We start from the raw sequence: 12,700 nt of genomic DNA, 5'->3' as shown, positions 1-12,700 counted from the left end.
AAATAAAATCCTGATCCTGATAAGAAACTGTGTTTTTGGCCATCATACGGTGTCAAAAGCATTGAAGAAAATCTTATCTCCAGAAGCTTTATGGAAGAACATTCCGTATAGATATATCATAGGACCATTAGGTGTAAGAATAATAATAGATTAAATAAATTTTGACGAGCGTGATATTTCAAATATACATTGATTTGAATGAATGTTATAATTCATTATTTTTACATTTCTATAAATAATAAATAACATATAAAATAAAACATTTATAATACATTACGTTTTGTTTTGATTGTAAACTGAAAACTGAATGTAACAATAAACATCAAAGAAAATTATAACGTTTAACTTCTACTTTACATACTAAGGCCCAGTTTCACAATTGATGGTTAACTCTTAACCGAGATTCAACTTATTCATTATCTCTTTTCAATTCTAGAATTGGAAAAAAATGAGAAATAAGTTGAACCTTGGTTAAGAGTTAACCATGAGTTGTGAAACTGGACCTAATTCATTCTAACTCGTCAGGATTTGAAAAAAATGATAGATCGATCAAGTTTGTCATTTCGTGACTATGTTCTAAAGTTTCTAGTTTTAAATAAAAAAATATAAAATCTTATTGTGTATATATGTATGTATTATTAAATAAATAATAAACAGAGTATCTCTGAAATACATGCACTCGTTCATGTTTTGTTGCGTCCAATGGAGAATTAATTATTTTTTATTGATGTTTTTTATTATTTCTGGAGATTCCTGTAAAGATACTAAAGAAGCAAAGAAAGATGCAGAATTTGTGTCATCAGATAAAGGAAAAATTGTAACTCTTCAAAATAAAAAAGATTTGCCTTTAAAAAGACAAAAGAAACCTAAAATTTTTGACGATAACAAAGACTGATCTTCTGGTATGCATTAAAAATCTATAAAATTAAGTTATTATACTTCTAAGTTTTTTATTATTTTTCTATGTTAAATTTTTAATTATATCTGCCTTCATTTTTTATAGCAAATGATTCTGAGAGATCGAAAAATTCTTGGGAAACTCTAACTTCTGATGATGAATCGAAACCAAAACTAAGTAAATATTTAAAAATTAAAGCAAAAATATTATATGCTTTGCAATATATATATATATATACAGGATGTCATAAATATACGGCCCCACTCGTCCCGAGCAGGTAGAATGGACTAAACTGAGTAGAAAAGTCCTCTACCATTTTGTAATGCTCGCAATAATTAACGGATATTAACATTTAAAGATAGCCGAATATGCACGTCCTTCCGACCAATTATTGCCGAAAGGATGGCCTACCGAGCGCGCGGGCCGCGAGGAGCGGGGCTTACCGTCGCGAGCATCTAAGCTCAAAGGGCACGGCGCGCCTGCTAGGCCATTCCCGCTCCTCGCGGCCCGCGCACCGTGCGCTCGGTGGGCCGTACCTTTGACAATAGTAAGTCACGCGGATGACTATCTTTAAACGTTAATATCTCGTTAATTATTGCGAGCATTACAAAATAGTAGAGGACTTTTCTACTCAGTTTAGTCCATTCTATCTGCTCAGGACGAGTGGAGCCGTATATTCATGCCACCCTGTGTATATATATATATATATATATATATATATATATATATATCTTGTATATAGCTTATTATTTTTAATTTAATATTTTAAAATGTACTGTATGTATTTGTATTTGCAGAAAATTGAGGAAAATATTCTGAATCCTCCATATAATTACAAATATGATATATATATATACATATGAAGTTAAAATTTGGTAAATTTTTTCTGTATGATTAAGTATAATTTATTCATGCATTATATACATAATGGTACACATATACATATATACAGGGTGAATCAGAGTCGTTGAACCAACTTTTTACCCTATGAAAAAATTATCGACTGCACACGTTATAATTCAATTATATCGCATGCTTGGTTATCTAGGTAGGTATGAAGTCGACAATTTTCTCATAGGGTAAAAAGCTGGTTCAACGACTCTGATTCACCTTGTATATATACGCACATATATATAAGATGTATGTATTATAATCATTTTACATACAATTGTATTTATATGTGATTACCTTGATGGAAAAATTTAGCTGAAATTAATCCACGTTTTGGAACATTTCAGCAATTTTGCAGTAACGTGAAATAATATCAATGAAATTTTTTTATTAGGGTACATTGTATAGATTTTTAGAAAGAATATCTTAGAAAATAATTAATGATAAAGTTGTATAATTTTATCTTCTTTTTTTTAGATATACAACTCGAACAGGATAGTCTTTTAAATGTTCAAATATTTCTGATACTTGTGAGTTTGACGATAGTTATCATGTTTCGCAAAACAAAGAAAATTTTAGAGGTAAAGAAATTATTTGATACTAATAAAATTATCATCAATCAATTTATATCATTTATAGATTTATTATAAAATGTATGTACACACATATTTTATATCTATTTTATAGATGATATTCAAGAGAATTATTTCGGAAGGATAAAATATAATGCGAATAAATCTTCATCTAATACAGAAGAAAAGCGACATCCTACGATAAAACACAGTACGTAATAATGCTAATATTTTTATATTTTATATATTTGTTGAAAATCAATTTAACACAAAATATTAAAATAATTACAGTATGTTACATAACAATAAACTAAATTAACACTGGAATATATTAAAAATTTAACACAAAATTTTAACAGACTTGAGTGATCATTTGTAACGCAAATGCAAAGTCTTCTTATTATTATTATTAATAGTATTTATTAATAATATTTAATGTGTAGTCTTCAAAAAAACTTTCAAAGTATAGCCTTCAAAAAAACTTTCTCTTTGAATTAGAATTAAAATACTATGCTAGACAATAATAACGAAAGTGACTTTAATTCTAATTCAAAGAGAAAGTTTTTCACGATACCATATTTAAGCAAAGTATCTGAAAAATTTAAAAAACTTTCACATATTCATGGCTTTAATATCGCTTATAAACCCATGAATAAAATGAATTTATTTATAAAAACTGGAAAAGATCCTTTGCTTAAGGATGACCATCGTGGAGTAATCTACAAAATAAATTGTTTAAATTGTGAATCTTCTTATGTTGGCAAACAAAAAGGAAATTAAAAACTCGTATTAAAGAATATAAGGCTGACATAAGAAAATACACTTCCGAGATGTCAGGTTTCACGTCACCAGTTGAATGAAATGCATGAATTGGATTGGGATAATATAAGAATTTTAGACACAGAACAATCATTAATGAAAAGAAGAATTTCTGAAATGATATACATTAAAGGCCAAATAAGTGGTATCGATAAGCAAAGTGACACTGAAGGTTTGCCTGATGTTTATCTGCCTCTTCTTAAGAAAGATCTCTCTTACACGTAAATAATTCTAGAACTTTCTAAACTTTTGACTTATACATATAAATAGTGGTAACATATATGATATGACAAATAACAACACACAATGTCACGACAATTTTCCATCTGTGCAAAGGATGTACTTGAGATTCATCATTATTTTTTTACTGTAAAACAAGTAACGATTCTATTCTCACACATTTCGATTAGAAGATATTAATGATATGTAAATTTATTAAATTAGAATCTGGAAATTCTCGTTCTACACTTTTCGTGATGTGACTATTGGCGATGCAACATTATTGTACGAGGCACTTTCACTTATGAAAGAACACGTTTATATATAATTATATCATACGACGGTTGAATTTAATGTCAGCTATTTGTAACTCTGCGTTTTAAGAATATTGTGAATTTACTGAGGATGGCCAAATTGTAGCCGAAACATCTAATGTTTTTATTAATGTAATGATAATTAAATATCACAAACTATAACTTGTGTTGTGGTTTTTTATGCTTTTCTTTTCATATGTTTTTAATTCCGTTAATTATAATAATACTGACTCGTGGAGTCCGAAAGCGAGAAATATGATATACGGTTGTATACGCGAGTGTTGTATAAAAGCCGTTATAATAAAGTGCTCATTGTCATTCTAAACACACGAATTATCGCAGAAATTCATTAATCGCCTATCCATCGAGACATCAGGGTTTATTTCCTACCCTTTTTGTAAATTCGGAAATAATAGTGTAATAGGCCTCGCCATATTAAAAGCAATTATTCTCTATATTTCGGTATAGGAAATAGCTTACACTTGTTTGACGTTTACATGAACGTTCAGTTCAAGTGTTGAGCCTGCTGAACGCAAACATTTTATCAAACATTTTATCAAAGGTATAAAATTTTTCATTGAGAAGTTTCATCATACCACGCCTTTCCATCCTATTTGATGTGGTTTTTTTTAAATGCGAGAAATTGAATTTCATTGTGTTCCTCTAGTAGCGATGTTGTTCACTGCTTGAAAATTGGATATATAGAAGAATGCTAAATGGAGGAAAAATGCTTGTGTTATGGAGTTGAGGAAAACGTTTTTTTGGGCGTCTTTAATCCATTTGCGTAAAAGCCTTACAAAACGTTTACTAAGATTCAATAATTCACCACATTGGAACAGCGTTTATTGAACGGAAGAAAAATGCTTGTCTCACGGTATTGAGAAAAGCGTTTGCTAAATGTTTGAACAGTTTGACAATGAATTCTCTGCCCAAAGGCGCATCAGCGTTTACTGAGCATCCTTTGAAAAGCATTATTTTAGCATTATAGAACTTTCATGAAACGATATATATTGTATTTTATAAGCGTCTGGAAGTGTTTAAAACAATGTTCTATAAGCGTTCTTATAAAGTTTGAAAACGTATAAACTCTTAAAAAATCGTCATCAAACTGTTATCAACGTTTCATAGTATTTTCCGTATTTTCGTCAGGGAGTGCTTGCGATTAGTTTACGAATTCATAAAAAAATCAATGAGCGAATATATTTCGATTGCAATAATAATATTGCAATCTCTCAAAAATATAGAAATGAATTCTTTTATGCATAAGATAAATGTCCCAATTAGTGACAATCGTGACTGTTTTGCTCAATAAATCAATTATAATAATATAGATCAATATGGTGTGTGTGTGTGTGTGTGTGTGTGTGTGTGTGTGTGTGTGTTTATTCTAAAAATATGTTAATATTCGAAATTATATATGTATATCTATTAATCATAATTATATATGTAATTATCTATTACAACAAATTTTGAATAGAATTAAACGCTTTTGTAAACACTAAAATATTATAATTGTATGGTCCTTTCGTTGAATGATTTTAACTATTATTAAACTAAAAGTAAATAAAACTAAGCATCCAAAATTAAATAGATATAAAAAAAAACATTATGAGTAAACTGAAAACATCATAAAAATACATATTTTGTTAATCAATGCATGTGTCACTAATCGGTACTCAAATTTTGTTCGTCGAGATGCGCTAGCTCAAAAATGATACGTGGCTTAGAACTAAATGAAAGTAGTTTGCATTTGATTTAGCGACGGATGTTACAGTTACCTTCTAGTTAGTTTCTATACCGCGTACCGTATATCGCGTTACATGTAATTGCACCCCAATGGTTCCGACACACCAGCGCAATATTAATCGCGCGCGACACGCTATATCCAATGACAATATAGAGTCTTTAGAATGAGAATATTGGTAAAGCTGTACACTATTGGATATTGTCGCGCGCGACGGACATCGCGCTGGTGTCTCAGTAAATGAGGGGTATGGTCAACACGATGTTGCAAACGCTTTGAAGCGTTTTTTAATTGGTCAGTTTGTAAAATTCTTTCTTCTAATTGGTTCATCAAACGCTTCAAAGCATTTGTAGCGAGACTTTGACTATAGTCGAGAATGGATTAAAATGGATGACATTTTTTTCTATCCGAATGCGGATTAAAATTTTCTTTTATCCGAATGCGTATTTTAAATAGCGAATACTTTTTTTGATTTAATTGAATTTAATTGGATTCAATTAGATTCAATTGGATGCAATTGGATTAAAAAACTGCATTTCCTATTCAAAATTTTGAATTGAATAGTTCACAATTGCACAGAAAAAGCTAATATTATTTTTAGATTGAAAGACATAGAGATGTGCTCCATATAATTCCTATAAATAAATAAAAATGCATCAGAATTGAAAAGCATTCATTTTAACATTCGTGAATCAATATTTCGGAAAATCTGAATCATTTCAATTCATTCTTATTTGCTGAGGTGCTGGAGGCATAAGGCCTTGCGCACAAGAAATAAAGAATAAATGATTCTAACCTATCAGAAATCACACGGTTTCTAATAGGTTGAAATCGTTTATTCTTTATTCCTAATTCCTTATTCTTTCTATTGTTCGCAGGGTCTAATAGAGGAGAAAAGAAGCAAGCAATATGATTTGCCCGGTTCCTATAGTTACTTAGATATTCAAAACTTCTTCTCTGAGAAAAATTTTATTCGAAATATTGTATATAATACACGTATACTATAGCATATAGAGTAAAAATCTTCCTTGGAGAGGAAGTTTTGAAACGTAGCTCTAATTAGTTTTTGTACCGCGTACCGCGCTACATGTAATTGCACCCTAAAGGTGAAATCACACGGTGCGAAAAAGAGCTGCGGAATAGAGAATGAGTCATTGAAACAACCAATTAGCGCTATTCGGAATAACGCAGAAGAACGCTGATTGGTTACTTCTATGACGCATTCTCTATTCCGCAGTCGTTTTCCGCACCGTGTGATTTCACCCTAAAAGAGGAAAAAAGAAGCAAGCAGCACAGTTTGCACGCGTTTGTTACCTAGGCTTGTTGTTTTATAGTTACCTAGGTTACGTTCCAAAACTTCCTCTCCGAGGAAAATTTTACTCGAAATATTGTATTGGGTCATCTAAAAAGTATCCGCGGTTTTTTGTCACTAGATGTGTTGACCATCAACACCATCTAGTGACAAAAAACCGCGGATACTTTTTAGATGACCCAATGTATAGCAACATATAATATATACTATAGCATATAGAGAGAAAATCCTCAGAGAGAAAATTTTGGAACATAGCCTTAGTTAGTTTCTGTACCCACGTTACAATCGCATTTTTATTCTACTTCTCATAACTAGTCGGAACACGGTTTTAAGAGGTTAAATTGATTCATGAAAACACATTTTATAATCATAACATATTTTATAATCGCCTAATAAGCATTAATAAGTACAGAAAAATGGCTAGGAAGAGTTTAGTGGATGAATTAAATGTTTTAATTATGTCTAAACCGGATTTTGGTTCAGATGAAGAAGAGGATACTAAGGCAAAAATAGTAGAACCTTACAATGAAAACGATGACTCGAACGACAAATTACAAATTTCTAAAATTCGCAAACAAAATGTTGATACTTTAGATAAAGTGGATAAGAGGTAAGTTTATATATTTCATATTTATATATATAATAGGTAAAGAAATTAGTATAGCTAAATGAAATTTTGAAAATATAATTCACATGGTTAATGTAGATACACTGGTAAAAAGATCTCAAGAAAAGACATATATAGCGACGAAGGTGATAGTACGAATGAAGATGCAAAAAGTAAATGCTCTGAAGAAGAAGAAATTAATGATATAATGGAGCAAAACGAGGATGAGTTGTATAGAGAAGCCAATTTGATAGAAGGATCTACAAATACCTTTGTTAACATGTCTGATTTGAAAGATCAAAATTATTATGATATAGGTATCAATACAAATGATCCATTTTACAAACAGATAAACTCTAATATTAAAACAATGTTTGAAACAAATGTTGACACAGAAATAGAGAAAGGAAACTGTGTTAGAAATCAACTGAAATTATGGGAAAATTTCTTGGAAATACGGATAAAATTACAGAAATGTCTTGTAATTAGTAACCAAATGCCACAGCATGATGTTCATAAAGAACTTGGATCAGACATGAATTTTGTAAAGAAAGTTAATGAAACTAAAATGAAATTGGCATTAATCATGGAGAATATGTTACGTCTGAAAGATCTTTTATTAAAACAATATCCTGAAACAAAAAATTTTTGTACTGATGTTAAAAAGATAAAAATCGATAAGAATAAGAATATAAATACAAATGATTCATTGGATAAAGAAATATCTTCTGATACTGAAGACGAATTAGAAAATGGAAAGCAATTATCCATTGATAAAAATACAAAAACGATTGAAGAATTAGTGCCTCAAAAACGTTTGAAATATAATGACTATGAAAAAATTTTACAAAAAGATCATGATTCATATAGAAAGTATAGAGACTCTGTTATTAAAAAATGGAATGATAAAACACGATTTGCTATAGGCTCTTTGAATAAAGGTTCTAGTCAGACTACATTGAAACAAATTGAATTTGCTATGAGCGATATAAGCAAGTTACGAAACAGAACTCAACTGAAGCGTTCTGAGTATAATGTTGTTGGTAAATGTTTACTAAATGGAGATAATGATGGTAGAAGAATTCAAGAATATGATCCAGAAATTTATGACGATGACGATTTTTATCATCAACTATTGAGGGATTTGATAGAGTATAGATCATCGGATATGACAGATCCTGTACAGCTCAGCAAACAATGGATCCAATTACAGAACATGCGTAAGAAAATGAAAAGAAAAATTGATACACGTGCGACGAAGGGTAGGAGAGTACGATATAATGTCCATAATAAATTAATTAATTTCATGGCACCCATTACAGTGTATGATACATGGACAGACAATGCAAAAAATGAATTATATAATTCATTGTTTGGGAAAATAAAATCGACGGAGGAACAGATAAAATAGGTTGTGCAAATTATAGTATACAATTTTATGTCTATAAGATAAAAAAATTTATACTCCATGTATGTATTGCTAAATAAATTTTACTATCGATTCTTACATAATTGAAATAATTTACCTTTAAAAAATAATTTGAAAAATAATTGCAATGAAATAGAAGTTTATTAGGGTATTAAAGAGCCAACTTGTTGCGTAAATTATTTTATATATCTAAATAATAATTACATGAGTATAGTATGATAATCAAACCTATTCTTTTAAATTCGAAATCTTGACATGTTTCGGCTGTTTGATTGAATCATCTTCAGAAATTTCAAAAAAATTGTTTAATTTACAGATGTTATTTCTTCTTAATATAGAACATTTATTCGTAAGCTGTTCCCAGAATAATTATAGCTGACGATTGGAAGACCATATGAAGAATCTGGTTAAACTGATAATGAAAATTTAAGTTAGTTTTCTCTTTCAAATAATTAGCAGAATCAATTCTTATTCTGATAAAAACTTACCGATCGACAATTATCAGTCGGTCGAACATAACGGACGTATATAATGAAGAGACTTAAAATCAGTCAGTGTAATAACTATATAAAATATAATATAATAAATAAAATAAATTAATGAAAATCAAAATGAATGTCAAAATGAAAATTTTAAAATTGTATAAATAAAAAAAATAAATAAATAATATATCTGTAGTTAGAGGATAAAATCAATTATAATAAATTAAATAAATATGAATTATAATAAATTATAATAAATAATATGAACACGACAAAGGACAAACGCTGACTGAATAAATGATGGTACTGTAAAGTCAAATACTATTGATACCTGTATCACCGACAAGATACTATTAAAGACCCTCGGCCCTGGATAAATTTTCGTGACTATCAATGGGGCTTGGGGGATCCGAGGATAATTGAAGAACAATGACGTTACCAACAATTAATAAAAATTTATGATTATTAACATAAATATTTCGATGATACATTAATAAATTCGTGATGTTTTATTATATAAATGCTATATAAATAAGTATGCATGCTTTTAATCAAGATTGGGTAGTAACTAGTTAAAATGCATTAAAAGTTAAAAAGTTAATAACTTAACTTAACTTAGTTAATTTTAAATATATTAATTTTGAACTTAATTTAGTTATTTTTAAACCTTAATTTATTACCTTTCTTTAAATTAAAAATTTTTCTATCTGTTAATGCTAATATTTTTTTCCTATAAAATCTTAAACATTAGAGAATAAATTTAGAAAAAGCTCAATGATTTTATGATGAGAGATCTATAATAAGAATTATACTATACGGTAGCCAGTTTTTATTGACTCGCTAGGTTTTGTCAATTCCTGCTTTATTTTAGGTATCATAAACGTTATATTTCAATAACATAAATATAAAATAAGCCTTAGATGAAGAATTGTTATAGAACAGTATTGCACATTCACCCATTTTCTAAAGTTTTACGTATATTTTTTGTAACAAATATCTATTCTGTTGCAAATTCCTATGAGAAATTTTCCTATGGGTTTGTCTAATCATGGGTACCCGTGATAAATTCGGTCTAATATGATCCCCATGGGAGGAGGCTCCTATTCTTGCTGTAAACTCCCATGGGTTTTTTCATGAGTTTCTAGAAAGGACTATAAGATTCTGGCTGTGTTTCACAATTTACTGCCAGTATTGAAAATCTATAGTTTTCGTTATGTACACTACAGATTTTCAATACTGAGAGTAAATTTTGGAACACAGCCTCTGTAGGAGTTTGTATAGTGTAAACAATTAATGACAACAGAGAAAAATATCAGAGTGTTCCTCGTCTCGAACCCAGGCCTGGTCTCTCCTTCGAGTTGATAGACTTCCGTCCTGCCATTGAGCCACACAGCCCTGACGCTCTGTGCTATTTCTTCTAAATTTCTTACAATAGGTACCTGTAGGATTTATACAGCATATATATATATAGGATAACGTATAAAATTTTTCTACAAGATTTTACATAGGAGTCTATGGAATCCAGTCCATGAAAAAAGGCTCCTATAAGATCACATGGGAAAAAGAGTGATATGCACGTTGACACAATCCTAAATAATATACAGGTCTCGTATTTGGAACTATTTTCGTGTGCAGTAAAGTTAAATTGAGTCGAAAAGTCCTGTATCATTTTGTAATTTTCACAATAGTTAGTTTCTAAAAATTGCCGAATAAGCGGGTAAAATTGACATAAGACAACTTTAAGATATTATATTTTTCAGAGTTCTTTATGACATATTTTAAAGATATTTTTCAAAGAACTCTTAAAGATACTTTAAAGTTGTCTAATGCGTCGCGATTTTAGACATTCTGCTCATTGGATAATAATTGCAAAAATTGTAAAATAATAGAGGACTTTCTGGCTCAATTTAATCCGCTCTATTTGCACACAAAAATAATTCCAAATATTGGGTCATCTAAAAAGTATCCGCGGTTTTTTGTCACTAGATGTGTGTTGATGGTCATATATCTAGTGATAAAGTACCGCGGATACTTTTTAGATGACCCATACTATGGTAGTCTATAGGCATTTTCAGTCTCCATGGGGCACTTCTTCTTTGCTTACGTGTCTACATGTTACTATAAGTCAAACTGGTATCCTATAGTTCTTTTAGTTCTCATGGGGCATCTGTCCACATTCCTGTGGGTACCTCCATTACCCTATTTGCATTCCTATGAATTTCCTACGTATACCTATGCATGCAAATCCTATAGGTAACTACACAAGCTCCTACAATATCTTATATTCCTCTATAGGTACCCATAAAAAAACTCATGGGAATTTCTAACAGAGTAGTCGATGTAGTCGTTAATATGCATGAGCAGTTGTTTAAGAAGTTTTAAAGAAAGTTGTATAAAGATTAAAGAAAGAGAAATAACACAAATATATACCCTTTTCTCTCGCAAGATTTTGACAAAAACACCTTATGGTGTGCCCAGCAAACAAGATTGAAATGAATTGAAATGGATTCAGATTTTCAGAAATATTGATTCACGAATGTTAAAATGAATGCTTTTCAATTTTGAATGTATTTTTATTCATTTATAGGAATTGCATTGAGCACATCTCTATGCCTTTCAATCTAAAAATAATATTAGCTTTTTCTGTGTACATAAATACAATTATGAATACTGTTCAATCAAAAATTTTGAATAGAAAATGCAATTTTTCAATCCAATTGCATTCAATTGAATCCAATTGAAACCAATTAAATCCAAAAAAAAGTATTCGCTATTTAAAATACGCATTCGGATAGAAAAAAATTTCAATTCATTTTAATCTATTCTCGTTTGCTGAGGTGTTAATATATAATATACATAAAAGCAATTAATTTATTAATTAAAAATAAGGAATTTATATGAGAGAGAGAGAGAGAGAGAGAGAGAGAGAGAGAGAGTAACATTTATTGTACATATTTACGTAGTTCTTTTTATGTTTCTTTTAAATATTAAATGAAGGAGAATTCTCATGATATATTTTTACGGTACAACTTTTTTTTAACTCAAATGAATTAAAACGAAAAATTTCTTATTCATATTTCTGAATAAAAAGCATTCATAATGCGTTTTTCAATGAAACAATGGATTTTCTACTCACAATTTTGAATTAAATAGTATTCATGGTCTATTTTAAAAAAAAAACTTTTTTATATTCAACTAGATTAAAAAACTGCATTTCCTATTCAGAATTTTAAATTTAGCAGTATTCATCATGCAGAAATGCTGATATTATTTTTAGATTCAACTGGATTGAAAAACTGCATTTTCTATTTAGAATTTTAAATTAAGCAGTATTCGCAATGCAGAGAAATAGCCGATATTATTTTTAGATTCAACTGGATTGAAAAACTGCATTTCCTATTCAGAATTTTAAA

The 12,700-nt window shown here is 29.5% G+C and overlaps 1 protein-coding gene and 1 long non-coding RNA gene across 3 annotated transcripts; one reads left to right on the top strand and one right to left on the bottom strand.

Moving 5' to 3' along the window:
* The first annotated feature begins 6,827 nt into the window (after window positions 1-6,827).
* Window positions 6,828-8,888, top strand: Aatf (Apoptosis antagonizing transcription factor). 2 transcript variants are annotated; one of them, XM_087407105.1, is made up of 3 exons: window positions 6,828-7,104; window positions 7,182-7,379; window positions 7,476-8,888. In XM_087407105.1, exons 2-3 carry the CDS (start codon window positions 7,186-7,188, stop codon window positions 8,785-8,787), a joined length of 1,506 nt encoding a protein of 501 aa, XP_087263231.1. In that variant the 5' UTR covers window positions 6,828-7,104; window positions 7,182-7,185; the 3' UTR covers window positions 8,788-8,888. The 2 variants fall into 2 exon arrangements, with proteins under 2 accessions (XP_087263231.1, XP_011065440.1); XM_011067138.2 differs by having other exon boundaries at window positions 6,829-7,379.
* A 207-nt stretch (window positions 8,889-9,095) lies between these two features.
* On the bottom strand, window positions 9,096-11,302 carry LOC147909405 (uncharacterized). The gene is made up of 2 exons (XR_015545412.1): window positions 9,294-11,302; window positions 9,096-9,217 (listed from the first exon to the last, which is right to left on the bottom strand). It is a non-coding gene; the product is annotated as an uncharacterized LOC147909405 (long non-coding RNA).
* Window positions 11,303-12,700: the final 1,398 nt, after the last annotated feature.

This window comes from Acromyrmex echinatior, chromosome 6 (assembly GCF_024713525.1).
Source record: "Acromyrmex echinatior isolate Ae372 chromosome 6, ASM2471352v2, whole genome shotgun sequence".
NCBI lineage: Eukaryota > Metazoa > Arthropoda > Insecta > Hymenoptera > Formicidae > Acromyrmex > Acromyrmex echinatior.
The sequence above is the reverse complement of the archived record's forward strand: the minus strand, read 5'-3'. Positions and strand labels throughout refer to the sequence as shown.